Source organism: Vulpes lagopus, chromosome 15 (assembly GCF_018345385.1).
Source record: "Vulpes lagopus strain Blue_001 chromosome 15, ASM1834538v1, whole genome shotgun sequence".
Lineage (NCBI taxonomy): Eukaryota > Metazoa > Chordata > Mammalia > Carnivora > Canidae > Vulpes > Vulpes lagopus.
In genome coordinates this window covers 9,225,637-9,253,319 of record NC_054838.1, presented here as the reverse complement: position 1 = coordinate 9,253,319, position 27,683 = coordinate 9,225,637, and the positions used below count along the sequence as shown (strand labels likewise).

Here is a 27,683-nt window from a genome sequence, read left to right as displayed (position 1 = left end):
GAGAAAATCTCAAGCAGACTCTCCGCTGAGCATGGAGTCTCATGTGAGGCTCAATCCCATAACTCAGAGATCATGACCTCATCAAGCGGTGAACACTTAACCAACTGAGCTACTCAGGTACCCTTGGGCCTATTTCTTTAAAAAAAAAAAAAAGAGAGGCTATTGATTTTTTTAAAATACTAGTTAAAATAGGCAAATTAATCTATAACCCCAATATTCCTTTTCTTCAATTTACTCAAATTCACAGTTACTTCAGACATAGCACCTATAGCCCAGTCCTACAGAACAGAAAATGGTAATCAACACAAAATGTATTTAAGATTTTCTAAATCCCAAACAGAGGTTGTTTTTTAATGTCTTAATATGGTTGGTTTCTGCATGTGTTTCATCACCAAAAGAATATATGCTGAGAGCTGGCTTTTAAACTTACATTTCTACACTTACATTTCAATTATCCAGGATAACTAATCCAAAGCCAAAGCAATGGGAAATGTTAAGGACAGAGTGGAAAAAGTCTTTTATCTAGAAAGTTGGATCAGTCAAGAAAATTAGCTGCATCCCATGAACTGTAAGGGATAAAAAATCTTTAAAGGAGGGGGAGAGATAGAAAGAGAATATGTCTTACGTGTTCTATCTTAAGTGGTTTAGATACTTCAAAAATCAAACTCAAATTTGATTAGAAATAAAACAACACATTTAATAAATGTTAACCCAAGTTCATTTTGTACATTCTCCCCTCCTCTGCAATAAAGTATAGGAAAAGTTTCAATTTCATTTATACATATAATTCCAAATTTCATATTTAGGCTTCTGGAAAAAGCAGCATTTCAAAATATCACCATCATTAATGCAAAGCCCTAAATTTGGGGGGTGAATTCCTCACACTATATAGCATTAAAAAAGATCAAACATTGCTCATGTTTTGTTTCTTTAAAAAACTTGTAATTTATAAATTTAGGAAGTTTTCAAACATACCAAAATATACAGTACCTCATAATGTTACAATAGCAATCAGTAAAAGTAACAGAGCAGGTTCCAGGCAGAAATGGGAAACAGGAAAAACCTGAACATCCCTAGCCTTCCCAAGTATATTCTTTTTCTACCTCAGCAACTTACTCACTTCATGGCACTCTTTCCATCAGACACCCAGGGGCCTTGTGCTTCCCTTTTAAAATGTGCTCTTTCTAAAACAAAATGTGAAGTGCATATGTACACTGAAGTAAACACGGCTAATAACCGGGAGTATTACTCCAGGGTTATTTGTATCCTTCATCCTAAATTTCAAGAGATAAAATGCAATTCTTAGTACTGGCTAGCAGGTGTTACTGGCAGATCCACTGAGCTCACCCTACAGGAACTATGTATTAATTTTATCTCTTAGAAACTAACAACAGGAGGAGAACTGAGCTCCAGACAGCCTTGACCAGTTTGGGCTCAACCACCAAGCCAATGCTTGTGTAGACGGCCATTAAAGTGTCCAACAGTTACCTCTGCCTTATCATAATGTTAAGATCTCTGCTCAAGAAGGAGCACAAACTTTATAACATAACACACGATACATATATAGGCATATTTTCTAAGAATGCATGTGTGACCTTATACCCGCCTCTACTTGCAATGATAAAGGTCTCCTTCTGAATATTCATCTCAAATGCTAAAAAAACAACTTCCCTCACCCCTGCTTGGGGATCACAGCTTTGGAAACTACTCCCCATGGTTTCCTCATTTGCTGCAAAGAAAATTACTTTGTGTGACAGCTCCACCTGGTGTAGTCTCTACCTGTAACTCACCAAGGAGCAAACTCACATTAGTTCACTTACACAGGCAGGAGTGATTTCATCAGTGCCTTTGAGACCTCACATGAAATATGGTCTCAGTGCCTAGAATAAGGTCAGCATGGAAGACATTAAGAACATACACAGTAAATCTACCAGTTAGAGCTAAAAGTAAGATTTTAATTTTATAGTTCAGTTCTTTTCGGTAGGGACATTTTCAATAATAAAACTATCTCCAAACTAGAAATTGTACACCTCCTCTCAATAATGCTACATCCTGTGTTTTATCAGCAAAATTCACTTAAGGAAAAAATACAAAATGTGAGACAAGACCAATACTTTAAGGCCATAAAGATTCTAAAATAAACTGCGAACAGGCTATACCAGAAGAGGGGTTTTAAAACCTGGCTTTGCTTTTTGTAAGCAAAGGAGGAGGCTGGGAAGATAGAGTGAGGATCCTAAGCTCAACTCATCCTACAAAACTATAGTAGTCACATCAGCATAAATAACCCAGAAAATGACCTGAAGACTGGTAAAAAGCTGGGTTTGTTATTCATAACTGATGTTTTCTTACAACCTATTAAAAACTCTTTCAGTAACTAAATAATGCAAGCTGAATGCTTCCCTAAAGAATACCTGGTTGAATCTCTGAATAGACTTCATTCAGAAGCACCATAAATAATAAAACTATGTGAGGGAAATCGTGTATAGCACAGTTGGTACAGAATCAGAAGCTCTTAAACTCCCTCAATCTTAATTTTAAAAAAATCTGAATTCCCTCAAGCAAATCATTTCCTGAAATTCAACCACTGGAATTATGCTGAAAATAGAGAATTCTGCTAACGTGCCTTCATGAAAATGTTATATTTCTATCTTCGTATTTACAACATTGAAAAAAATTGAACTGTAACAAAGCTAAACTAAAAAGTATTTCTGAGTTGTTACTAACAATCTGGCATCTGATCGACACAATAATCACAAAAGGCTAAGATAAGATGTGTTTGCATATATCACAGATTGCCTATCAAAAAGCCTTTCATAACTCCCTTCTCTTCGTGCCTTTCTCACCTATTGACCCTAGAAGTAAAAAAAAGGCGGGGAGGGGGGTTGATTTCAAATAGCTGCAATTAGGGATGGCCATCAACATGGTTCTGGGTGAGGAGGGCTGTCTTTTACAAATACAAAGGTAAAGACTTGCTAGGACAAGGCCCCTTTGCCTCTTTCTCCTTTTTCCTCCCTGAATGTGGATGGAAGATCCAGAGATGTTACAGCCCCCTTAACCACAAGACAGTAAATATGAACACAAAAGTCTATATGCAGACCACATGGAGAAGTAAAAGGAATCAGGATCCCTGAGTCAACAAATCAGGGCTAGACTGCCCACCTCTGGATTTCTTATTGCATTAGATACATAAAAGCTATCAGATTAGGCTCTTAGAGTAGGGTTTTCTGTTAGCACAGCTGAATGTACTTGCAGTGGAGACAAATACAAAATTCTCATGTAAAAATCAAATTAAGAGGTATGAAGAAAATCCTTACCAACGCTTCAATCTAAAAAAGAACATCAATGATAACCTTGTATTTCTGTTTTCTTTACCTAAAGAGGACAAATAACACAAAACTATATGAAAAAAATTGTGTGTGGAGGGGGTTGAATTTGACAGCAGGCAAAACTCCAGGTTCCAAAGCAGAATGAAAGTGAGATAAGACAGGGAGAAGGGCCTGGGTGTAACACCATACAATCAGGGTCCAATAAGCTTTAGGTATTGGTGAATTTCAACTGCCAGTGAAGAAACAAAGTTCATTTATTGGGCAGAAGAAACTCCAATTCAGGTTTTAAGTCTGAACCTTCAAATTTGGGAAGCTTTCTTCCAGGTCATCAGCAAGAGTCTTATCAACTTCATGTAGAATTTTGAGAAAATCTTCTATCTGTGAGTCAAACAAAAGAGCCAAATAAATATAAGTAGAAGAAATGGTGGTTTAAGATATCAATTGTTGATAAAAATGTTCTATCTGTGGTTTCTAAATAGTCCAAAGGAAAAGAAATGTTGACAGATCCCCAGATGACAGATTACTGTCATTCCCAGGTCCTTCAAAACATCAAAGAAGTAACTAGCCCTTCTCATTTAGTTTTACTCTTGAACTACTATTTATACTTCCATTGTTTCTCCTTTAGGGTCCATTACTTTAGGGTCCTTTAGGCTCCTCTCACTACCATATTCCAAACTTCATTTTCCTAAAAAGGTTCCTACTTTCAAATTGCCTCTAATGGTAGCAAATGTGATACAATTTCAAGAGCCCTAAAACATAATATCATTCCTACCCAAGAATCTTATCTTTGCTTAATATACATGCTATTTACTTTATAATGGTAAGAGGTCCAATAAATTCAGTATTGATCCTTCCTCTTAAAATTAGAATCACTAGGCTAGTCCCATGAATTACCCAACAATCATCTATCTGACAATGGCACTAAATCATGTGAATTGTATACACAATCTTTTTTGACAATGGTAGGAAATAATAAGTACTTACATAAAAACATATAGTAATTCTCTACAACTCAGCCACCAATACATTTACTCATACTCACCACTGGACTATAAAAAGGAAGAAGGTTTTGAAATGCACAGGAACATTTCTGTTTGCTTAACTGGCCTTCCTTTAGTCCCTGAGCCACAGTCTCCTAAAACAAAGATTTAATGTTAAAAAAGGAAAATTTCTAAAGTTTTATCTGATCAATAAATATAAATCAGTAGATTTATATCAGTAATTCCCTACTGATCCTATGAGCATTTCAAATGTCTCAAACTGAGCCCAGCATCATTCCTCTTTATGTAACCGAAACTCTGTTCCACTGTAGTCCTTATTTTAGGGAAGGGACCACCAGCCACCCATCCAGCTGCACAAAGCAGTAACCTGAGATACAGCCAAGATTTTTTTCCTCCTCTTCTGTTGCTGCTGACCCCTCCCCCTAAGAGTTTAATTCTACTCTACTGAATCTCCCTTATCCCATCTCTTCTTTCCATCCACCCTTCCACGGTTTGGGGTCTCATTATTTTTCAGATTACTCCTGAAGATTACCACCCACAAGAGCCCGTTGGTTGGTCTGCAGGCCTCCAGTCTCAACTCTCTCTAATCCTCTCTCTTGCTTTTAGAGTAATCTTTCAAAAGAGATCATCTCACTTGATCCTTAAAACAAAAGCCTTTGGTAGCTCCTCAATCCTCAAGACTAAATCCATATTCCATTAGATATGGCACATAAGAATTTTCATGACATATCCCTGGTTTATTCTCAATCTTCCTTCAATATTCCTGTCACTTAAAAATAAACATCCCTTCAAAAACAAAAAGGACACACAAAGGTGACAGCAAACAACAGGAAAAACACTTGCAATGAATATGCAAAAGATATTATTATTGCCCAAAGAGTTCAGGTAAATAATCAAAATAGATAAATGTATAAAGTAAGAAACTTAAATAATACACAAATATATGGAGGAGTGCCCATATATGAAACATCTGCCTTCAACTCAGGTCATGATCCCAGGGTCCTGGGACTGAGCCCTGTGTAGGGAATCCCTGCTCAGCGGGGAGCCTGCTTCTCCCTCTCCCTTTGCCCCTCCCTTCCCCCCACCCCCGGCTCATCTTCGCTTGATCACGTGCATTCTCTCTAATAAATAAAATATTTAAAATATATATGTATATATTTTATCATGTATTTTATGTATATATATTCTATACACACACACACAAACACACACACACACACACACACATATATATATGGGAAGATATTCAACTTAATAAAAAATGCAAATCAAAATAAGGCACAATTTCTCACCTACTGAACTTTACTTGACATAAAAATTATAATACCTGATAATAAGGATCCTGTAAAGCCAACATTTTCACGTAAATAATTGGGGCAATATGCAGCCATTAGGCCTCAGCCATCTTTACTTGTATAGTGCCAAGTTCAGTCATCTAACTTCCGAAAATCTGTACTCAAGTAACTGACCCAAATCTAGAAAAGCAGAATACTTGACCAAAAACACCAAATTACCAGAATAACAGAAACATCTTTTAAGAAATATCCTTCTTTAAAAAAAAATGCAATGAATATGAATATATTCTTCATAGTTATATTAATATTTTTCTAAAATATAGGGGTAGAAAGTATGCTCAAAGGAAGAATATGCGAACAATCTTGAGAATATTCAGGAAGAATATTTCCCAAAATATGTTTGTAGTAAATTATGAAAACTGGTGGTTTTTGTTTTTTTTTTTTTTTTGACAAGTTGGGTATTAAACAAACTGGTAACAGTGAAACGTCTTTCAGTAAATTTAGAGTCTGAAAAAGGGCTCATAACATAATGTTTAGTGAAAAGAACAGTCTATAAAGTTCTATATACTGGATTATAAGTGTGCGAAAAACATATACAAAAACATACCAAACCCTATCAGTTGCTGAGTTACGATTATAAAGTTACAGTTATAACTTTTTTCTTTCTCTATTTTCCCAAATGTATGTAATATTTTTTATTTATTTTTTATTTTAAAGATTTTATTTAAGAGAGAGAGAGAGCACAAGACAGAATGGCAAAGGGAGGAGCAGACTTCTCGATGGGCAGGGAGCCCAATGCAGGACTTGATCCCAGGACCCCAGGATCATGACCTAAACCGAAGGCAGATACTTAACCAACTGAGCCATCCAGGTGCCTCGTTATACTACCTTTATATTAAAAAAATACAGTGATAATAACACTTGGAGCATTAAGCAATCCATACTTTCTTTTGCTGAAGAAACCATCAATACTTCTTTCCTACCTTTGTTAAAACCTGAAAAATATTAGAAAGAAATTCACACGAAATATCCTTTAAGATTTTCAAGTGGAAATCATCTTGGGTCAAGTCAGACTTTTTCGTTTCTTCCGTGTTAGAGTCGGCCGAGTTCTCTGGTTTCTTCTGACAATGTTCCATGTTTTGTAAGACACGAATCAGGCTGTCAATTAGAGGAAGATCTAATGTACAAACATATTGAAAAGCACAGGATTAGCCAGTTAAATTTGACCATTCCTCCTTTTGTTGACTGATTGATTCATTCATTCAAAAGTGCTAAACAGCTTACTAGTTGCTAGAGTTTACGTTAGGTATCAGAGATATGATGGCAAACAAGATCACTGAAAACTCACCCTGCAAGATGCTTACATTTTCATACTCTCAAACTAATGACTAAAGCAGATAATCTCAGCCTTCAGTGAATTCTACCTATGAAGGAAATTAAAGGGGAATATAATAAAGCAGCTGGCAGGGAAAGCTCTCTGAGGTGAGGACAGTACTAAAGGAGAAGCCTCAATGCAAAGAGTCCAGGAAAATGTTTTAGGCAGGAGAACAGTAAGTGCAAAAATCCCAGAGAGGAAATGGGCTGAGAAACAAAAAAGCCATTGTGGCTCAAGCCAAGTGAAGCAAGGGGGAAAGAAGGGGACACAAGACAAGTTTTTAGACAGCTGGGCAAAAATCCTATCGTGCAGCATCTTGGAGGCCATAGTGAGAAAGATTTTCAATTTTATTTATTTATTTATTTATTTATTTATTTATTTATTTATTTATTTTTAAATTTTTATTTATGATAGTCACAGAGAGAGAGAGGCGCAGAGACACAGGCGGAGGGAGAAGCAGGCTCCATGCACCGGGAGCCTGATGTGGGATTCGATCCTGGGTCTCCAGGATCGCGCCCCGGGCCAAAGGCAGGCGCCAAACCGCTGCGCCACCCAGGGATCCCAGATTTTCAATTTTAAACTTTATCATCAACATCTTAAACAAAGCTTTTACATATTTCTTTAAGTTAAATTTCAGAAACAGTATGATTTCTTAAAAAACTGAATAGTCATTTTAATGGGCCTATTTAAAAAACTGAACAGAAAAGGTAAAAATAAAGCTCAGACTCAAATGTATGCTATAGCATGATCATGTTAAAAGGTATCTCACTTTGATTCAACCACTGATTCTAACCCTACCATTTCTGCATTACAATTACAAATTCAGGAAGCAGGATTTTCTGTAGCACTGAATCCAGATTTAATCTAATCTATCATCTAGATAATCTAACTTCACTTCCAGATTTAGGTATTTATTGTATGTGAAAAATGACTTTTTTTTTTTTTAAATTAAGGAAACCAAAAAACTAGGGAAATCATATCTCTTATTTCTCAACTCAATGTCACCTCTTCAAAGCACTCAGCCTGTAGGGCTGTTTTACTATATTCCCCTTGGATTTATTCCCACTCTCTCCCTTGTGTTGTCACTAACTCTGGACTCTAACATTCAGTTCTTTACTCCATTTTGTTCTTGTAGATCACATCAATCTACACTATACCATCTTTCTCTTTCTCACCCCTAGCCCTAACTCTGCAAAGCCCTTATTCAAGGCTTACGGCAGGATGAGTGGGTGAGGGTTATTTAGAGGCTTAGAATTCAAAGAGCATCTTCACACTTTCTCCCCCAATCATAAAAATTATACAGAAATTTTCAGGGAGTTGAGGGTTGGGAGTGGTGGTGGGGCTAAAAAAACACCCAGACTCCTAACATCAAGAAAGATGTGTTCCAAGTATTGCAAATAAAAACTAATGATTTTCAACAGAAAGAGCATATATACGAAAAGGTTAAAAAGAGCATTAGGGCTCAAAGTCAGCATTTCCTCCCCTTCTCCTTTCAGAAATCACCACAGAAAAAGAAAATAAGCAACAAAAAACAAATGCCAGCATAGATCAAATTAGGAGATAGCAGAAACCTCAAACACAAGGTAGGTGGAAAGAGTGTCAATCAAGCAGAAGGTGCAGGAGCAAGTGATGAAAGGATGCCCGAGGCTATACGTCTCAGAAAGAGCCAGGAAAATCCATTTCTTTTTTTTTTTTTTTTTTTTTAATTTATTTATGATAGAGAGAGAGAGAGAGAGAGAGGCAGAGACGTAGGCAGAGGGAGAAGCAGGCTCCATGCACCAGGAGCCCAACGTGGGACTCAATCCCGGGTCTCCAGGATCGCGCTCTGGGCCAAAGGCAGGCGCCAAACCACTGCACCACCCAGGGATCCCGGAAAGTCCATTTCTTTAAGGTAAAGCACATACTCTGAGGTGCAAATCCAGGATCCCTTGTTTGCAAGAGCAGGAATGGAACGTGCAAGATAGCAGCTGGAGCTCCCCTGGGGATTCTAAGAAACAGACTAAGAGGGGGTAAATGACTAATTCCATAGACAAGCCACATTTGCAGGAAGCAAATGGCAAGGGGAAAGGCAAGACTTCACCACAGCCATCTCTCACCTGGTAAAAAGAGCTGGAAGACTCACAGACCCAACTCCTAGGAGCCTAAAAGACAGCTTTAGCCACTCTCCTATGTGAACTTCCTACAAACGGCTAGTCCGGGAAAAACTCAAGTCATTCAAAGGTGAGTAAGCAAAAGGAAACCAGCATAGGAGCAACACAAAGACACTTAAAAGAACAAAGAAAAGAAAAAACAAGGGGGGAAAAAAAGATGAAGAATACTCACCAAAAGAAGCTAACATGAAGCTTACACATATTAATATTGAGCCATGATTTTTAAAACAACATGTAATCAAGTACAAAGCGGATACAAAGAAGAGCTCAGACTGAGAAATGAATGACAACAGGAGAGGAAACCTGAGCTGGCAAAACTCAAGGAAGAAACTAAAAGAAAACTTCAAGCCACCACCGAAATGAAGGCAAAACTAGCAGCAGCACAAAGGAGGGTGGACACTGTTCAACACATAGCAAGGGACATGGTGGTCAGAAAGAAAAGAGCAAAATGAAGGAACAATAAAGAGGGTTTGGTTTGTTTCTTTTTTAAATGAAGAAAAAAGAATTATGGAAGACAGGAAAGGAGGTCCTACACAAAATTACTGCTCTCGAAGAAAAAACTTAAAATGATATTTTAAAATATAATTCAGGAATGCCATCCCTGAGACTTGAATTTGTAATTTGAAAGTATGAGGAAAAATTGATAAGGAATTATTAACATTAAGATATAGCTTTTAAGTTATTAGATTTTTTTTATAATAAATTTATTTTTTATTGGTGTTCAATTTACCAACATACAGAATAACACCCAGTGCTCATCCCATCAAGTGCCCCCCTCAGTGCCCGTCACCCATTCACCCCCACCCCCCGCCCTCCTCCCCTTCCACCACCCTAGTTCATTTCCCAGAGTTAGGAGTCTTTATGTTCTGTCTCCCTTTCTGATATTTCCCACACATTTCTTCTCCCTTCCCTTATATTCCCTTTCACTATTATTTATATTCCCCAAATGAATGAGAACATATAAAGTTATTAGATTTTAATGATTTTTAAGTTATAATTTATGATTCTATTTTTGTAGCAGTCATAATTATAAAGGTAACCATCAGACCAAAAATATGCACCTTCCTAAATGTTAGAACTACATACACAATCCATATACTGGTTTATTTAAATGTAAATATATATTTTTTTAAATAATAAATTTATTTTTTATTGGTGTTCAATTTGCCACCATACAGAATAACACCCAGTAACGGTGCTCCTCAACATGCACTTTTTATTAAAAACTCTTAATAAAGTAGAAATAAATTAATTTTTCCTTATATGGTAAAATGTAAATAACAATATCATGACTAATGGTGAAATGCTAGAATCATTTCCAATAAAATTAGGAATAAGGTAAGGATGTTTTCTATTACCATTAGCATTTAACACCTGAGGTACAAGGCAACCCATTAAATAAGAGAAAGAAATCAGAGGCAGAAAAAAGATAAAACATATCTAACTTAAATCCAAAGCTGTATCAGATAAAGCTCAAGGTTATGACTGAAACAGCTATTAAATATAGCAAGAGAATTCATGGATGCAAAATTAATATACAGAAATCAGTTGTGTTCATAGATTCCAACAGCAACAATTAATGGAAAGAAAAGATGTCACAGACAATAGCAACCCCAAAGATAAAATAACTAGGAATAACTAGGAAGCCTAATAAGAAATAGGCAAGATTTATATGAAGAAAATCATAAAACATTCCTGAAGACATAAGATAAAACTTGAACAAATGGAAAAGTGTAACCTGTTCTTGGATACTATAAATTTAATGTGATCTCAATAAAAATATCAGGAAGATTCTAGTTTTCGTAACTTGTTAATCAAATTCAATATTAAACAATAATAGTCAAAAAGATTCTGAAATATTAGGATGAAAGCAGACTAGCCTTACTCGACACTAAAATATTTTAAAACCATGGCTACCCATACATGAATACAGCAATATAGAAGGGAATAAAATATATAGGGAAACTCAGAACATAGCAAATGATAAAATTTCAAATCAGTGTGGACAAGCTGGTTTATTCACTAAATGATGCTAAGACAACTGAGTAGCCATCTGGGAAAAAAGCTGAAACCATGCCTCACATGTAACACCTGAATAAATTCTAAATGGATCTTGGATTTAACTGTAGTCATAAAAAAAAAAAAAAACAAAAAAAAACATCACTCTGTGAAACGCCATTTGTTTACATAGCAAAATATTCCCATTATATTTCTAAATGAAAAAATTTGCCTAAAAAGCAGTATATAGTAATTATTTTTGGTCCGGATGGTGGGATTACAAGTGTTACACTTCCTTTTATAAATTTTACAAATTTTTTGTATTGAGCATATAGTATTTTTGTAATCAGGGGAATAAAAGCACTAAGAAAGAAAGAAAGAAACCAACTAACCAACCAACCAACCAACCAACCAACCACATGAACAATAATCACAAGCCTGGGCTTTAAAATCTGACAGACGAGAACAGAATTTACTTCAGTGAACTAAAATGGTACTTGCCTTCTTCTATCTTTAGATACTCCTGTTCAGCCTGTGATGCATAGATGGAAGACAACACTGAATAAACAGAGGCTAGCACTGTTTTCTGTTCTTGAAGTATGATGGGTGGATCATCAGACTGGCAAAATTCATGGCAGACCAGGTCAAAAAGTAAATTCCAAGTGTCTTTTCCAGTATCAGGACACTGTACTTAATAAAAATGATAAAGAAAATGGTAATATAAAAACAGAAAACAACTCAATGAGTAACTCCGGTGCTTTCCTATAAAACATCTTACCAATTGCTTGAATTCCATCATCCACTGTGGTAAGCAGCTGTAAGATATGCATGTAAACATCGAGCCCTTCTGGATTTTCAGAACTAAATACAAAACGCAAAAGCACTGAATCAACAACTCTATGAGACTGCAAATCATTCATTTATTCAACAAATACTTACCACTCTGTACTAGTCACTCCCCTCAGGTACTGAGGGTAAAACAGGGAACAGGATAAAGTCTTGGTGCTCACCCGAGCTTACATTTTAATGGGGAAAACAGTAAAAAAACAACAACAACAAAAAATTATGAAATATAATCCACACACAAGAAAGAAGTAAAAAAATTTTTTTCGCCCTGCCCCACAAAAGCAACAATACAGAAACCTTCTAGGTGATACTTCATCATTCTGGCATAGTTGAATAATCAGAATGAAAAATGACTAAAACATTTATATAGTGAGTGAAAGCCCCACTGCCGCAAGCATCAACAGTAACAATGTTCTCACGACTTCAGGACTCCCCAACCTCCCTAGCTGAGAATACTAATTTTTGTGATCAACAGCTTGGATTCCTAGAAATTCACAATCTTAGTTCTTCAAATGATTAAGAAAAAAAAAAAAAGCGAACAATAAAAAAGATAGTTCAGCAAATACTAAGTACCTACTATTTTCAGGCACTATGTTAGCAGCTGGGAAACAGGTGTAAAACACTGTTTCTATCTTAATGGAGTTTATTGTCTAAAGAAAAGAAGAGAACTAAAGAACAGTTATGGTAAAGTGATATGAATCTGTAATACTAAGAGAAGTCCAAGGTGCTAGAGGACCACATGGCAAGCAGACTTAATTAAGCTTGGAGAGTCAGGAAAGGTATCTTAAGAAAAATGATGTTTACAAATAGACCTGCAGAAGTATTCAAGGTAAAAGAAACATGTTATGCAAAGGCTTGGAAATAAAAGAAAACAAATGATGTCTGACATTAACTGAAAAATGGAAGATAAAAAATAAGTTCTTTTCCATTTGACTTAAATCACACAAAACTGCAGAAAATTTTAAGACTGTAACCATAATATGCTAGAAAATAGCCTATAGCTAAGTAATATTATAATAAGTACTTTATAACTATTATGATTTTTTAAAGGAGCAAATACACTGTCACCACAAATATTAATAGTGAATCCAACCTGACAAAGATTGACGGAACATTATTCATCCTGTTGAAAAGAACCCGAAACTTGTATCTAAGGATATTTCTAGCAATTGGATTTTCTTTTTTTCTTTTTTAATTTTTTTAAAAATTTATTTATGATAGTCACACAGAGAGAGAGAGAGAGAGGCAGAGACATAGGCAGAGGGAGAAGCAGGCTCCATGCACCGGGAGCCCGACGTGGGACTCGATCCCTGGTCTCCAGGATCGCGCCCTGGGCCAAAGGCAGGCGCTACATTGCTGCGTCACCCAGGGATCCCCCAATTGGATTTTCCAAGAATAATCTCACAAAAGAGCTCACTTACCGTACTTGTTTGGCAGCTTCAAGTACACAGGGCACAATCCTAAACACCGGCTGCTCTTCTGAGTCTTCCTGGGGTGGGTCCTGAGGCTGAACAGCCCCATTTCTAATCCATTCTAACATTAGCTTCTCATCCAAATCAAAAAGCTTGTCCACAACTTCCCCTACCTTGACCAGTAAGTCAACTGCAGATAATAAAACAAATATTGAAATGAGAAACAAAATTTTAAAAGCAGTAAGACTAATGAAAATTCCTAAAGCTATTCCAAAAAAAGCCAAATCTTGCCAAAACTTTACTAATTCAGAGGGCAATTTATTCATCTCCTTTGTTTAAATTTGCTTGTCTTCCTTCATTTTTATTTTTTTATTTATTTATTTATTTTTTTTTAATTTTTATTCATGATAGTCACAGAGAGAGAGAGAGAGAGAGAGAGAGAGAGAGAGAGAGGCAGAGACACAGGCAGAGGGAGAAGCAGGCTCCATGCACCGGGAGCCCGACGTGGGATTCGATCCCGGGTCTCCAGGATCGCGCCCTGGGCCAAAGGCAGGCGCCAAACCGCTGCGCCACCCAGGGATCCCTCTTCCTTCATTTTTAAATGAGGATTTATCAGTATCCTCGCAGCTTAAGAAGAAATTTTATATCTTGAATAGAAACACTTTACCTTAGACTTAATGCTTTTTTTAAAGCTACCTCCAGAAAGTTACATGGTTTCCTAAATATTAAATATAACCAAAATTTTTTCCTAGATTACATTGTGACTTACCATTTGTTGAACTTGACATAATGAAACAAATGCTATCATAAATAGCTGGATATTCCCGGATTCTTTCAACCCAGACACTGGCCACTTCTGTCTGAGAAAGACAAGTAAGCAACAACCTAGAAGATAAACACGAGCTGAGTATCTAGGTTTGAAAAACAGAAGGAAATGCCATAAAGAATTAACTTTATTCTCCCAGATTCCTGTATAAGTGAGTATACAGAATCCATTGAAAGAAGAAAGCATACCGGCTTGTTTCCAGAAGAGTGGGAGGGTCTGAATCATACAAACAGTGCAATAATACCTGTCTTATAGACAAATAAAGAAGTTAATTCAATATACATCACTTCTCTCACTTCAAATGTCTAAGCAGTATTTTCATTTAATTTTTTTCAACATTTTCATTGTAAATATAGTATATATACAAGAAATTAATACTTAATGAATAATTATCAAATAAACATATATTTACAAAAAACAGAAGAGTGCTACATCTCCATAGCTTTTCTTTGTCCCTTCCAAATCACAATTCTCTTTACCACCTAGAAATGACTACTACCTGGACTTTTCCAGCAATTATATCCTTGTTTCACTCTATAATTATTCCATATATTTTGGCTTTGAATTTTATGTGAAAAAATTATACTGTATGTATTCTTTTGAGTCTTAGTTCTTTTGCTCAACACCATGGCTTTTAAGGTCTACCCACGTTTTCCCATGGTGATTATTCTTTGATTCACTGCTGCAGAACATTCCACCATATGAATATAAAACAATTTATTTTTCCAGGCTACTACTTACTAATAGATATGTGAGTTGATTCTAACTGGGGCCATTTCAAGCAATGTCCTGTAACACTTTTTGGCTGATACATGTGTGCACTGTATATCTTACCATACAGATGAGTGGGATCACTTGATCACAGCATCTGCATTGCCTATCTTCCAACTTAACAAAATAATGCCCAACTGCTCTAAAATGGCTGAACAAATTTATATCCCATCACTAATGTGAATTGCTCCATGTTAATTTTAATATGACTCATTCTTAGATTTTTGATAGGAACCACTAGAGACAAAATATAATCCTAGGCCATTTATTGCATGAATGACTGTTGAATTACTGAAAACATCTTGAACTAGGATCTCAAAGTCACTTCACACCTAGAAGACGTAATCATCTCTATTTTAGAGACCCAGGTACTTAAATCCTGTGATAAACCCTCACAACCCTAGCTGACAATAATCACCCAGAACACTTTTCTTAATCTACTGAGGGCATAAATTTCTCTGAAATTCTGACTAACAGTCATGAACTAGAAAATGAACAGGTTGGTGAAACTTAGCATATAATTCCAGGGTGTTCTCAGATCTCTTAAAGTAATCAGTAGGTCTTCCACCAAAAAAACTCTCTGCCTAAAACTTTCCCACATGTAAAAAGAACTAGCGTCCAAGCGAAAATATGAAAGTCCTTGAATCACTGAGGCAATCTGTATCTTCTAATTTGTCAACAAGCTCTATCCTGAGATCTTACTCAAGAGTTCTCAGGGAAACCCTGGTCACTAAGTCTAGCTTTTCCAGATTCTAGCTCTCTGAGTCTTGGGATTCACTGAGCCTAAATTATTTGGGATTCTGGTCAGGTGCCCCATTGCCAAGCTTTTGACCCCCCTTTGATCTTACCTTACCAGGCTTACCACCTGCTGATGATTCATCCTTTGCAACCAATAAAGAAACAGGCCTAAATCCTCAATGATGCCCATAAAAACTGTGAAAGCCCCCAGCTACCATCAATATATAATTAAGTTCCTGAAGACTATAAAACAGGAAAAAGGAAGTACTATATTTCATAAAATGTTTCTGTATCTCCTATGTATTCAGATTTCCTTAGAGATATGAAATATTTATTTATTTTGTAAAAACATAATTCTTATATAGTAAAACTTACCCAAGATTATTATCATTGCTGATGGACACACATATCTCCTGGAAACAGGCCATATTACCTAAAATTCCCACGCAGATTTCCTGCCAAATCAAATGTCACAGGTCATAGGTCACAATGTCTCAAAGATAAAAGACACAAACAAAAATAACAACTTGAAAAAAACTTTCACCGAGTCAAGTATGGAGGCAGAAGAGAAGACGAGGTAGCATATAGAAGTATACTCCCTGCATCCTAATCTTGACAAGTTTACAGCATTTGACAAGGGATGAAAGACACAAGCAAAAAAAATATCAAAGGCAGGCACGGGTTATGGAAGGAGAAATCTTACAGATGAATTGTGTTAAATGGTTAGTAGGATTCAGACATGTAAACAAGAAGAAAGACATCTGGACAAGTGGAAAGCATCAGCAAAGATGGGAAGGGAATAATGCACATGGCTAATACACTGAACCTAAAGAAAGCAGCCTGGCTGTTGCACACACCTGGAGAATAGCATGAGATAAAAACAGCAGGTAAAAAGGATCAGGATTAAGGGACATGAATGCCATGCTGAAGAGATTAAATTTAATCTAGGTGGTTATGTGGATCTACAAAGATCCTCAAGAAAGGGGACAGCAGCATACTGCAATATTATTTTAGGAAGATTACATCAGCAGCAAAATGCATAGTACACGATAGTGAAACATGTTACAGGAAGTTAATAACCTCAGTAATAAGAGCCGATTTTTACTTAGCATGTACTAGGCCCAGGCACTATTCCACGCACTTTCCATGTATTATTATTCATATAATAACTTATAAGGCAGGTACTGTTGTCATCCCCATTTTTCGGATGAGAGGGGACTAAAGCACAGAGCAATTAAGCAACCTGCCAGAATCTCTGACTATGCAACAGAAGAGCTCCAGAGCCTGAGCATTTAACAGCTATGCCATACCACATCTCAGGAATGAAGGTGTGCGAAGATGACAGTGGTGATGGCAGGCATGGAAAGGGATGAAGTTGAGAAGGACTCAGGGGAAAGCAAAATCATCTGATGGGAGGCAAAGGGAGAAGGCAGTTGAACCTGATTCCTCGGTTTCAAGTTTCTTCATTTCTCCAGTTGGAGCTATGGTCCCCCTGACAGGAAAATTGGAAAAGAAAGTGCAGGAAAGGACACAAGGAGCTCAGTTAGGCAGTTAATTTCCAAACTCGCTGGAACGTAAGAATCACTTGGGCAGAGAAGGGGTTAAAAATACATTTTTCTGGGTCCCATCTCAGAGCTACTGAATCAGAATCTCCAGTATAGGGCCTGGGAGGCTACTGCTTACCAAACACAGCATGTAATTCTTTTTTTCTTTTAAAGGTTAAAAGGGAGAGAGAGCACAAGCTGGGAGAGTGGCAGGCAGAGGGAGAGGGAGAAGCAAATTCCCCGCTGAGCAGGGAGCCTAATGCAAGGCTCAATCCCAGGACCCCAGGATCATGACCTGAGCCAAAGACAGATGCTTAACCAACTGAGCCACCCAGGTGCCCCCATAGCAAATAATTTTTATGACCAGATAGGAGTGTTCATCACTGTGTCCAGACATACAGCACTGTGGACTGGAAAACGCAGCATGCAGGTAGAGAATGCATGTGCCACCAGATATCAGAAGGAAGATGTGCCACTAGCTATCAGAAGGAAGGGCACAGCTCTGATCCCACAGGCATAGACTCCCAACTTAAAAGGTGTAAAGAGCGGATGAGCTCACTAAAGAAATGAATTTAAAGAGGACAAGCGATCTGGGTCTGCACCTTAGAAAGAATCCACACTCAGTGTGTAGGAAGAAAGAAAAAAGCCAATAAAAGTGACAAGAGAAGTGAGTGACGAAGCCAGAGACCAGGAGAGTGAGGTGGCATCGAAGCTACAGGAAGGGAAAGTTTCAATGAAACAAGGGCTTAAATATTGTACAGCACAGATCTCCACAGTGAACTGATTTCGTCTTGGAGCATGTGAGATTAGGTCACATGACCACTGCAGGTTCAAATGCTGGGAAAAGATTCAAGGAGAACAGAAGCAGCAGAAACACACAGACATTTCCTTACAGATTAAAGGGAGAATGACTGGGGATCTCTGGATGGCTCAACGGTTAGCACCTGCCTTTGGCCCAGGGCACGATCCTGGAGTCCCGGGATCGAGTCCCGTGTCGGGCTCCCGGCATGGCGCCTGCTTCTCCCTCCTCCTGTGTCTCTGCCTCTCTCTCTCTGTCTGTCTATGTCTATCATAAATAAATAAATAAATCTTAAAAAAAAAAAAAAAAAGGGGAGAATGACTGAACTTCCAAACAAAGACCATGTTTCTCGTCTTGGCTGCTAGCCGCAATCAACTGAGGGAACTTTAAAAGTCGTGTGGAGTCTCACATTCGGAGATTGTTTCACCTGATCTGGGTAGGGCCTAACTCAAGATTTTTCAAAGGTCCCAAGGGCAAAACTTCTCAAAATGTGGGCTCTAGTTCAGAACACACGCATCACCAGGGAACTTGTTAGATAGCCTCGATCCTACCACAAACTTAATGGATCAGAAACTCAGGGGTGGACCCAGAAATCAGTGGTTCTGGGACCTGCTGAGGTTTGAGAGCCCGTGCTCCATTCTAACACGTGCCCAAGGCAGAAGATCACTGTTACAGACGCTCTGTGGCTCACAGACATATATAATGATATGACTAATTCCCAAAAGGTGCCATTACTGACATAAACTTATTTTCTTTAAGAACTAATCACGAGTCAATGTATTCAAGTTAGAAAAATCCAGAAGAAAATATTAACAAATTTTTATATCAATGTAATAACTGAAGGAAAAAGTAGTCCATCAGTTCATCAAGCCCCATTTTAGATAGAACACTGGTCCTAAAAAAATTTGAATTCAGCATTCAATTTGTAAAAATATGCTAGATAATTCTCCACTTCATAATTTCAGAGAAAGAGAGGTGATACAGTTCAGTGGTTATACTGAAGTCAGGCCGGCCAGGCTCAAATCCCAGCTCCATTCTTTCCCAGTTTATGACCCTTGACAAATTAACTGGAGACTTAGCTCATTTATTTATAAAGTGAAGATAAATTCCTATCTCATGGAGTGGTAAAACCAAATAGCCATACTTAGTAAACAGTTATTCAGTATAATTCAGTTATTTAGTATAATAACTTCAGTTATTAAGTATAATTACTTAATATTTACTGATCACCCATGATACTCATAGCACATGGCAACCTAAATGACACAAAAACACAATCCACTGCACATACAACATAAAGACTAAATGAGAAGTGCAGGTAATTCTTTTACTATCAGCAATGACCACTGAGAGCTTACTTGTTTGGGAAGGCTTAGAGGAAGAGTAGCACCTAGGCTAACAAAAATGAATCCTGAGAGGGATGGAGCGTAGGAAGGGAGGCATGGAGATGGTGATAATCACAGTAAGCTACTGAGACAAGGAGGAGACAGGCCTTGCTAAATTAGAAGGACCATCTGCACGGCAGATTTTATGCTGAAAAGATGAATTAGATTCAGATTATGAAAAGTCCTGAATGTTGGGCTGAGTTTAGAATGAAGGTTTTTAAGCAGTGGAGGATTTTATGAATAAAAAAAAGCAATCAACAGAAATGGGAGGTGTGGGCATTATTTCCTGTTCTGCCACATATTAGGAACATAACTTCGGTTATACCTGTTTCCCATTGCTGTTGATGAAAGTATTGATCTCCCTGGTCCAACCCAAATCTAAAATCCTATGACTCTAATAATTGTAAACAGCACCTCATCTAGTGCCCAGCAATATTAAATAAAAGTCTACAGACTGATTTGTGGCCAGCAAGAAAATTAAAGTGAGAAAAATGAAAGACTATCTAGCACTATCTGCTGGTACTGCTCCAAAGAGGCAGCTGTAAAAATGCACATACTTACTCTTAATCGAGGACATTTGGATTTGGCCAATACTCCCATAAATATGTCAGGCGCATTAAATTCTTGGAGAAATAAAGCCACATCCTGAAAATAAAAAATGACTATTAATTTGGATGCTGAATAGTCCTCTTTAAACCCCATAGTTCAGACAACCATAAAAAAAAAAAAAATTCTATATATACCTCCTATCAGGCTCAAGAAAAAAAAGCCATTAGGTCAGGAATTGTATCATTACACGAAAGTAACGTTAGAGTCTTTATGCTATCTGATCCCAAGGCAATGGAACAAATTCATAAACAAATTTAAACTAACTGTGATATTCCAGGAGATTGGTTTTTTTTCTGCCTTGAATGCATTTACCTTATGATCTTTCTAGCCACCAGGAATGTTAACTCATTCAAACACACATGCTGGTTGCCAGGTATCCTGCCAAACACTGGCGTAGGGAAAAAGCGTAAAACTCATAATTCCTATCTTCTAAGAGTTTAAACACAATGGGGGAAATTAAAACACCTACTGGGTTATGCCCCAAATCAGAACTTGTGCTTTCAAAATTCTCAACAGAAACTAATTCTGATCACAGTGTAATACGACAGCTTCATATGTCCTTCCTAGAGTTTGCTCAGGCCACAGCACCGATAGGGATGCACCACATAGGTGAGTGAACCTGCAGTGGTCATGTGACCTAATCTCACATGCTCCAAGACGAAATCAGTTCACTGTGGAGATCTGTGCTGTACAATATTTAATAAAACTAAGTTTTTGACAGTCTATCGCCTCCAATTTTTAACAAACTTGAAGTGTATATTTGCAATAGCTTAACTTAAAACCAGAGGCTACATGGCTTAAGTGGAAATGCTCTTCAAAGGGCCCTGGAGGCACCTCAAGAGAGGCAGTAATCCTTCCTAGCAGCTGAAACCAAGGTAATCTGCATGACTGTTGACTATAAGACACATCCTGTAATTACTAAGAGAGCACAGTCAGAGAATACAGTATTTTCAAAGATATACTCCAAACTGAAAGTCACAGCAACAGATGCTTTAAGTGTTCAGAGTGCTGTTTGTCACGTGGGCAACAATTAGGGTATGGAGAGACTGATTTACTTAAATGATAGTTAATAATTCCTAGAGTAGTACAGGGTTAGGAAGTCTTAACACTATCAACACCAGTAATAATAATAATAATAATGGTAATTAACATTTACTGAGTAAGTAGTAAATAACAAACAGTGAAGTGGTTTGCATACTATCTCATTTAATTCTCAAAACATCCCTACTAAGGTTATTACTACTGGCCCCACTCCACTAATAAACAGAGGTTTTAAAAGGCTAAGCAACCTGCCCAAGATTATACAATCAGTAGAACAAAGCCAGGAGAACAGAACTCAGATGAGCTTGACTTAAGGCCATGCTCTTAACCAACACACCATGCTATCTCTCAGCTACTCATTCATTCATTCATGCATTCATTCATTAAAGTATTAATTGCAAAACCCAAGTAACAGGCACTGTTTGAGACTCTGGTGGACACATTAGTGAACGAGCTAGATAAGGACCCAGTCTCATGGAATTTTTAATCTAGAAAAATGTACAATCAACACATCCACAACTGAACTAAGTGCTACAGAGAAGATAGACAAGATAACGTGCTAGAAGCCACGATGTGGCCAGCCTTTGGTTCTTTATAAAGATCAATAAATTAAACTCCTAGCCAGAATGATGAGGGTAAAAAGAAGATACAAATTACTAACACCAGGAATGAGAGGGATGCTGTCACTATAGATTCTACAGATAATTAAAGGACATTATGAACAAGTTTACACCAATAAACTTGACAACTTAGAATACAATAGATAAATTCCCTGAAGAACATAAACTACCAAAGGTAAGCCTTGTACCTATTAAAGGAATTGAATTTGTAATATTTTGCACAATATACTAAAAACCACTAAATGGTGAATTTTATGGTAGGGAGTTATATCTCAATAAAACTGTTATTTCTTAAAGTAATAAATATACAAAACTAAAAGTAAACGAGCAAAAAGCAATTAATCTTCCCATAAAGAAAGCTCCAAGCTCTGATGGCTTCACTGCTGAATTCCACCAAATACTTAAGAAACTAATTCTGCACAAACTCTTCCTGAAAAGTCAAGAGGAAAAAGTTCCCAGTCCATGAGGACAGCATATCCTGGTACCAAAACCAGACAATGACAAGAAAAGGAGAATCTTTCATGAAATTAGATAAAATTTTTAATAAGATTTTAGCACCTTGAAAACCAATCAACTTAGTTCATCATATTAACAAAATAAAAAGAAAACCACATGATCATCTCAACTGACTTAGCAAAAGCATGACAAAATAAAAAATCCATTCCTGATACAGACTCTAGGAATACTAGAGAGAGACAAGACTTTCTCAATCTGCAGCTTCATGATATTAATGGCAGAAGACGGAATGTTCTGGCCTTCAGTTAAGAACAAGAGGATGCCCCTCTTACCACTTTTCTAATTAACATCATACTGGAAGTTCTAGCCAGGACAAATGTGCAAGACAAAGAAATAAAAGCAATTCAAATTGAGAAAGTAGTAAAACTTTTTCTTCACAAATGGAATACAGCTACAGGATAGAAGTTAAACAAAATTGACTGTATTTCTATATACTAGCAATGAACATACAAAGGTTTTTTTTAAACGCCATTTACAATAGCCTACAAAAATATGAAATACTTCGGAATAAATCTAACAAAAGATGTGAAGTACCTATACACTAAAAACTACAAAACTTTGCTGAAAGAAATTAGAGAGGATTTAAATAAATGGAAAGATATACCTTGTTCAATTTATCAATTCTTCCCCTAAATGATCTATAAACACAACTCCAACCCAGTCAAGAAAGTAACAAATTGATTCTAAAATTAATATGGAAATACAAAAGATCTAGGACAACCAAAACAACTCTGAGAAATAAAGCTATTAGATTAATACTACCTGATTTCAAGATTTATTATAAATGTACAGTAATTAAAACAGTCGTAAAGATGGATGAACAGATCAATAGAACAGAGCCCAGAAACAAACTCACACATACAGATAGGTAACTGATTTTTGACAAAGGTACAAAGGCAATTCAGTGGAGAAAGCCAGCCTTTTAAAAAGTAAGCTTGAACATATGCAGAAAAAGTGAATTTCAACTCATACCTTGCATCACACACAAAAATTAACTCAAAGTGGATCACAGACCTACCAGTAAAACCTAAAATTATAAAACTTAGAAAAAAAACTAAGAAAACACCACAATTAAAAAGTGGGCAAAAGATTCAAACAGGCACCAAAAGAAGATATGGAGTTTGCAAATAAGCACATTAAAAAAATATATGGTCAATATTGTTAGTAATTAGGGACCCAAATTACAATGAGAATCACTACGCACTTCTTAGAATGACTAAAATTAAAAGGCTGACCGCACCAAGTGTTGGTGAGAATGAGGAGAAACTGGAACTGTACCTCATACCCTGCTTATGGTAATGTAAAATGTAAAAAACACTTTGGAAAGTACACAATTTTTCACACAACCTGTAAGAAACATAATTTGGACTGTTTCTTAAAAAGTTAAGCATACACCTATCATATGACCCATACTATTCTAGGTATCACCTGAGAGAAAGGAAAACATGTCTTACATAGTTAGACCCAAAAATTCAGCATTAACTGTAATAAACCATGAACTCAAATACCCACCAACAGAAGAATAAATGAATAAATCACAAAATGAATTATCACTCAGCAATAAAAAAAACAGATCACTGACAGACACAGCATGAATGAATCTTAAAACAATGATGCTGGGATCCCTGGGTGGCACAGAGGTTTGGCGCCTGCCTTTGGCCCAGGGCGCGATCCTGGAGACCCAGGATCGAATCCCACGTCGGGCTCCCAGTGCATGGAGCCTGCTTCTCCCTCTGCCTGTGTCTCTGCCTCTCTCTCTCTCTCTCTCTCTGTGTGTGTGTGACTATCATAAATAAATAAAAATTAAAAAAAAAAAAGATAATGGTTTAAAAAAAAAATGATGCTGAAAGAGCTGGACCCCTCCAAAAAAAGAATAGGCCCTCGTTTAGATAAAACTAGAAAATGCAAACTACTCTGAAGTGACAGGACAATGGTTCCTCGAGAGGCTGGAAGCAGGGAAGGGTAAGTGGAAAGGATCACAAAGAGGCATACGGAAACTTCTAAGGGTGAGAGAGATGTCTTCTTTATTACAATGATGGCTTCATGTGTGGGTATGCACACACAAAATTTTTCAAACTGTGCACTTTAAATACATGCAGTTTCTGTACATCAATTATACCTCAAGAATACACAGGGTTTTGGTGCCAATTATACATCAATAAAGCTGTATGGGAAAATAACTGATGCCAGTGAACAGCTACGGACAATTTTTTTTTAAGATTTTATTTATTTATTCATGAGACATAGAAATAGAGAGAGGGGGGTGGGGGGGCAGAGACACAGGCAGAGGGAGAAGCAGGCTCCATGCAGGAAGCCCAACGTGGGACTCGATCCCGGGACTCCAGGATCATGTCCTGCGCTGGAGGCAGGTGCTCAACCGCTGAGCCACCCAGGCATCCCCAGCCATGGACAATTTTTAAGACAGAACACAATTAAATCTGTGTTTCAGGAAAATGAGAACTTTCGTGGCAACGTGGAGGACAGAAGAGAAAGGAAAGACTAAAACAAAGATTTTTAACGAGGAAGTCACTGCAGAAGTTCAAGTAATTAGAGAGAGAGATTATGTATGCCAATCTCTTTTCATATCTGTAAAATAAGGGTATTACCTGTATCACAGAGTTATTATGAAAAGCAAGTGGAATATAAACATGAAAATGCTGCTGAGCTACAGAGTACAATACAAACATTAAAATATTATTTTGCAGTTCTATACACATGGTTCCCTCCTGTCCCCTTCTAGTTTGATCATGGTACATCAGTGGTCTCTCAACCTGCTCTCAAACACAAGGTCAGCATTCTCTTTGAGCAGATAAGTATCAGAACCTTCCTGGGCTACAAGTATTCTTGTGTTCATTAGAACTATGTATTTAGACCAACTCTAATGACAGGTCAGATCCTCCAGCCTCAGAAACAAAAGTTTAGCATTTACAGCTCACTCCCTAGACCCATATGAGTGATTACAGACACTAAAGTCTTTCCCCCAGAGACTTAAGGACTGAAACTTAAAAAGAAAAATCCATTTACCACCTTCTTACCCAACAGCCTATTCAGTTTCATTTCCAACTCCATACCTCATCCATGGACATATCCCATACTCTGCAAATTTCATTCTCCATTTCTTCATCGAGCTCCATCTGCTGCTCCTCATCATCTGAGCTGGATTTTGTGTTTTCAGGGCTAACAATCTTCAACAGAAAGGAAGAAAAGTGATGATAAAAGCGGCCCATAGCATTCATCACGTAATATCATCCCATAATCATTCATAAGTCACAAAGACACTGTCCTCAAAGTATCTTCTCTTGCAGAAACCTTGTTTTAAAAAATTATGAACCCTGGGTAGATCTATTCATACAACATTCATGAAGTAGGGCATCCTGGGTGGCTCAGCGGTTTAGCGCTGCCTTCAGCCCAGGGCCTGATCCTGGAGACCGCGGATGAGTCCCACATTGGGCTCCCTGTGTGGAGCCTGCTTCTCTCTCTGCCTGTGTCTCTGCCTCTCTCTCTGTGTCTCTCATGAATAAATAACATTAAAAAAAAACAACAACACTCATGGAATAAATACTGTTACTAGGCACTGGGCTTGAAATATAGAGATGAATAAATATAACCCCTTAGTTTCAAGCAGTTTAGGATCTAGAGGGGAAAACACATGTAAACTAATTTTCACAACAGGAAAAAAAAAAGCTAAGTGATTCAAATGAATTGTGGACAGAGCTGTGAAAGCAAAAACGATGGACCAGTAACCTATGCCTGGGGAAGGTGGGCAAACTTCTCCTAGGGACGGGATCTTCAAGCTGAATTTTTTAGGGAGAATAGGAGTTTGTCATGGGAAGAAGGGCAGAAGAATGTACCTGAGAAAGTGCAAGAGTTCAGAAAGGGGCCTAGCAATGTTGGGGGATGGTGAGTAGCTTAGTGTGTCATGGGCAGATGAGGCTGGGAAGGTTGCAAGGAGCCCTGGATCCCAAGCTAAGAAATGTGCGCTTTTCTCTCGCAGGCAAAGAGAACCAAAATAAGTTCCCATGGACGGCCTGCTTATTTTATTTTTTTGCTTGGTTTGTTCAGAGCCGACTATTCCTGCAGCCATGCAGTAGATGCGCTGGAGAGAACAGACTGAAAGTAGGTTAAGTTCCCAATGGAATCCCCGGGTGGCTCTGCGGGGTTTAGCGCCTGCCTTCAGCCCAGGGAGTGATCCTGGAGTCCTGGGATCGAGTCCCACCTTGGGCTGCTTCTCTCTCTGTGTCTCTCATGAATAAATAAAATCTAAAAAAAAAAAAAAAAAAAAGTCCCGAAACGCGGGTGAAGAAGAGCACTGCATCAGCCAAGCGCCACGGTAAGCACGCTCTACCTACGATGACACACGATACCCCGTACACAAGAACATAGGTGTTTCTGTCGCACTTTATAGAAACGGAGTCAGAAATCGAGACTCGGAGCAGTGAGGGGATGAAGCCACGCTTTCCGCATCAGAGCTGCAAGGACTCCAGAATCACCCCATTCATTCTTTTTTAAAATTCATTTATTCATGAGAACAGAGAGAGAGAGAGAGGCAGAGGGAGAAGCAGGCCCCATGCAGGAGCCCGACGCGGGACTCGATCCCAGGTCTCCGGGGTCATGCCCTGGGTCACGCCCTGGGTCGAAGGCGGCGCCAACCTGCTGAGCCACCCGGACGCCCCATTCATTCTGCTGCAACAAGAGTCCAGGAGATGAGTTAGGTCCCGAGCTTCACAGCGGCGACACAGAGGAATGGGGAGCAAAACGCCAGCCACGTATTTACGCGCCCAGACGCTCCGGGGAACGTGCACAGGTAAACGGTGTCAACCGTCAGCACTCCTGCGTCCTTGCCGCCGCACCGCCCTGGGCGTGGAGGGCTGCCGGGAGGTGGTGGGGTCCCGGGGCGCTGAGCGCCCGCCCGAGAAGGGGCGGGGGCGGGGGGAGGAGTGGAGGGGGGAGGGGGACTGGGCGGGGGGGGAGGGGGCGGGGATGGAGGGCGCGGGGGGAGGGGGGAGGGGGACTGGGCGGGGGGGAGGGGGCGGGGATGGAGGGCGCGGGGGGGAGGGGGGAGGGGGACTGGGCGGGGGGGGAGGGGGCGGGGATGGAGGGGAGGGGGAGGGGAGGCTGGGCTGGGCTGGGCTGGGCGGGGCGGGGGAGGGGCGGGGCGGGGGAGGGGCGGGGGGGCCCCCGCGAGGCGCCACCGTCCACACCTGGATGAGCCCGCTGAGGACGCCGAAGAGCCAGTGCCTGCTGTAGACGGTGCTCCCTATGCAGTCCCCCCCGGCCACGTCCTCGTCCGCGTCCTCGTCGCGGCGCGGCGGCGGCGGCGAAGGGTTGCGGTCCATGCCTCGGCCTCCGCCCGCCCGGAGGAGCCGCGCCGGAAGCGGCGGGAGGAGGCGATCGGCCTCCTGGCGCCAGAGGGCCCCGCGCGCCCCGCGCG

General features: G+C 38.8%; 1 protein-coding gene across 1 annotated transcript; it reads right to left on the bottom strand.

Annotated features, from left to right (window-relative positions):
- Nucleotides 1-671: 671 nt before the first annotated feature.
- SAAL1 (serum amyloid A like 1) lies at nucleotides 672-27,683 on the bottom strand. Its single transcript, XM_041730595.1, has 12 exons — nucleotides 27,454-27,683; nucleotides 25,324-25,437; nucleotides 20,028-20,111; nucleotides 16,114-16,193; nucleotides 14,418-14,477; nucleotides 14,173-14,288; nucleotides 13,413-13,593; nucleotides 11,924-12,006; nucleotides 11,647-11,835; nucleotides 6,606-6,799; nucleotides 4,369-4,461; nucleotides 672-3,704 (listed from the first exon to the last, which is right to left on the bottom strand). The coding sequence occupies exons 1-12, from the start codon at nucleotides 27,586-27,588 to the stop codon at nucleotides 3,612-3,614; spliced, it is 1,422 nt and encodes a 473-aa protein (XP_041586529.1). The 5' UTR covers nucleotides 27,589-27,683; the 3' UTR covers nucleotides 672-3,611.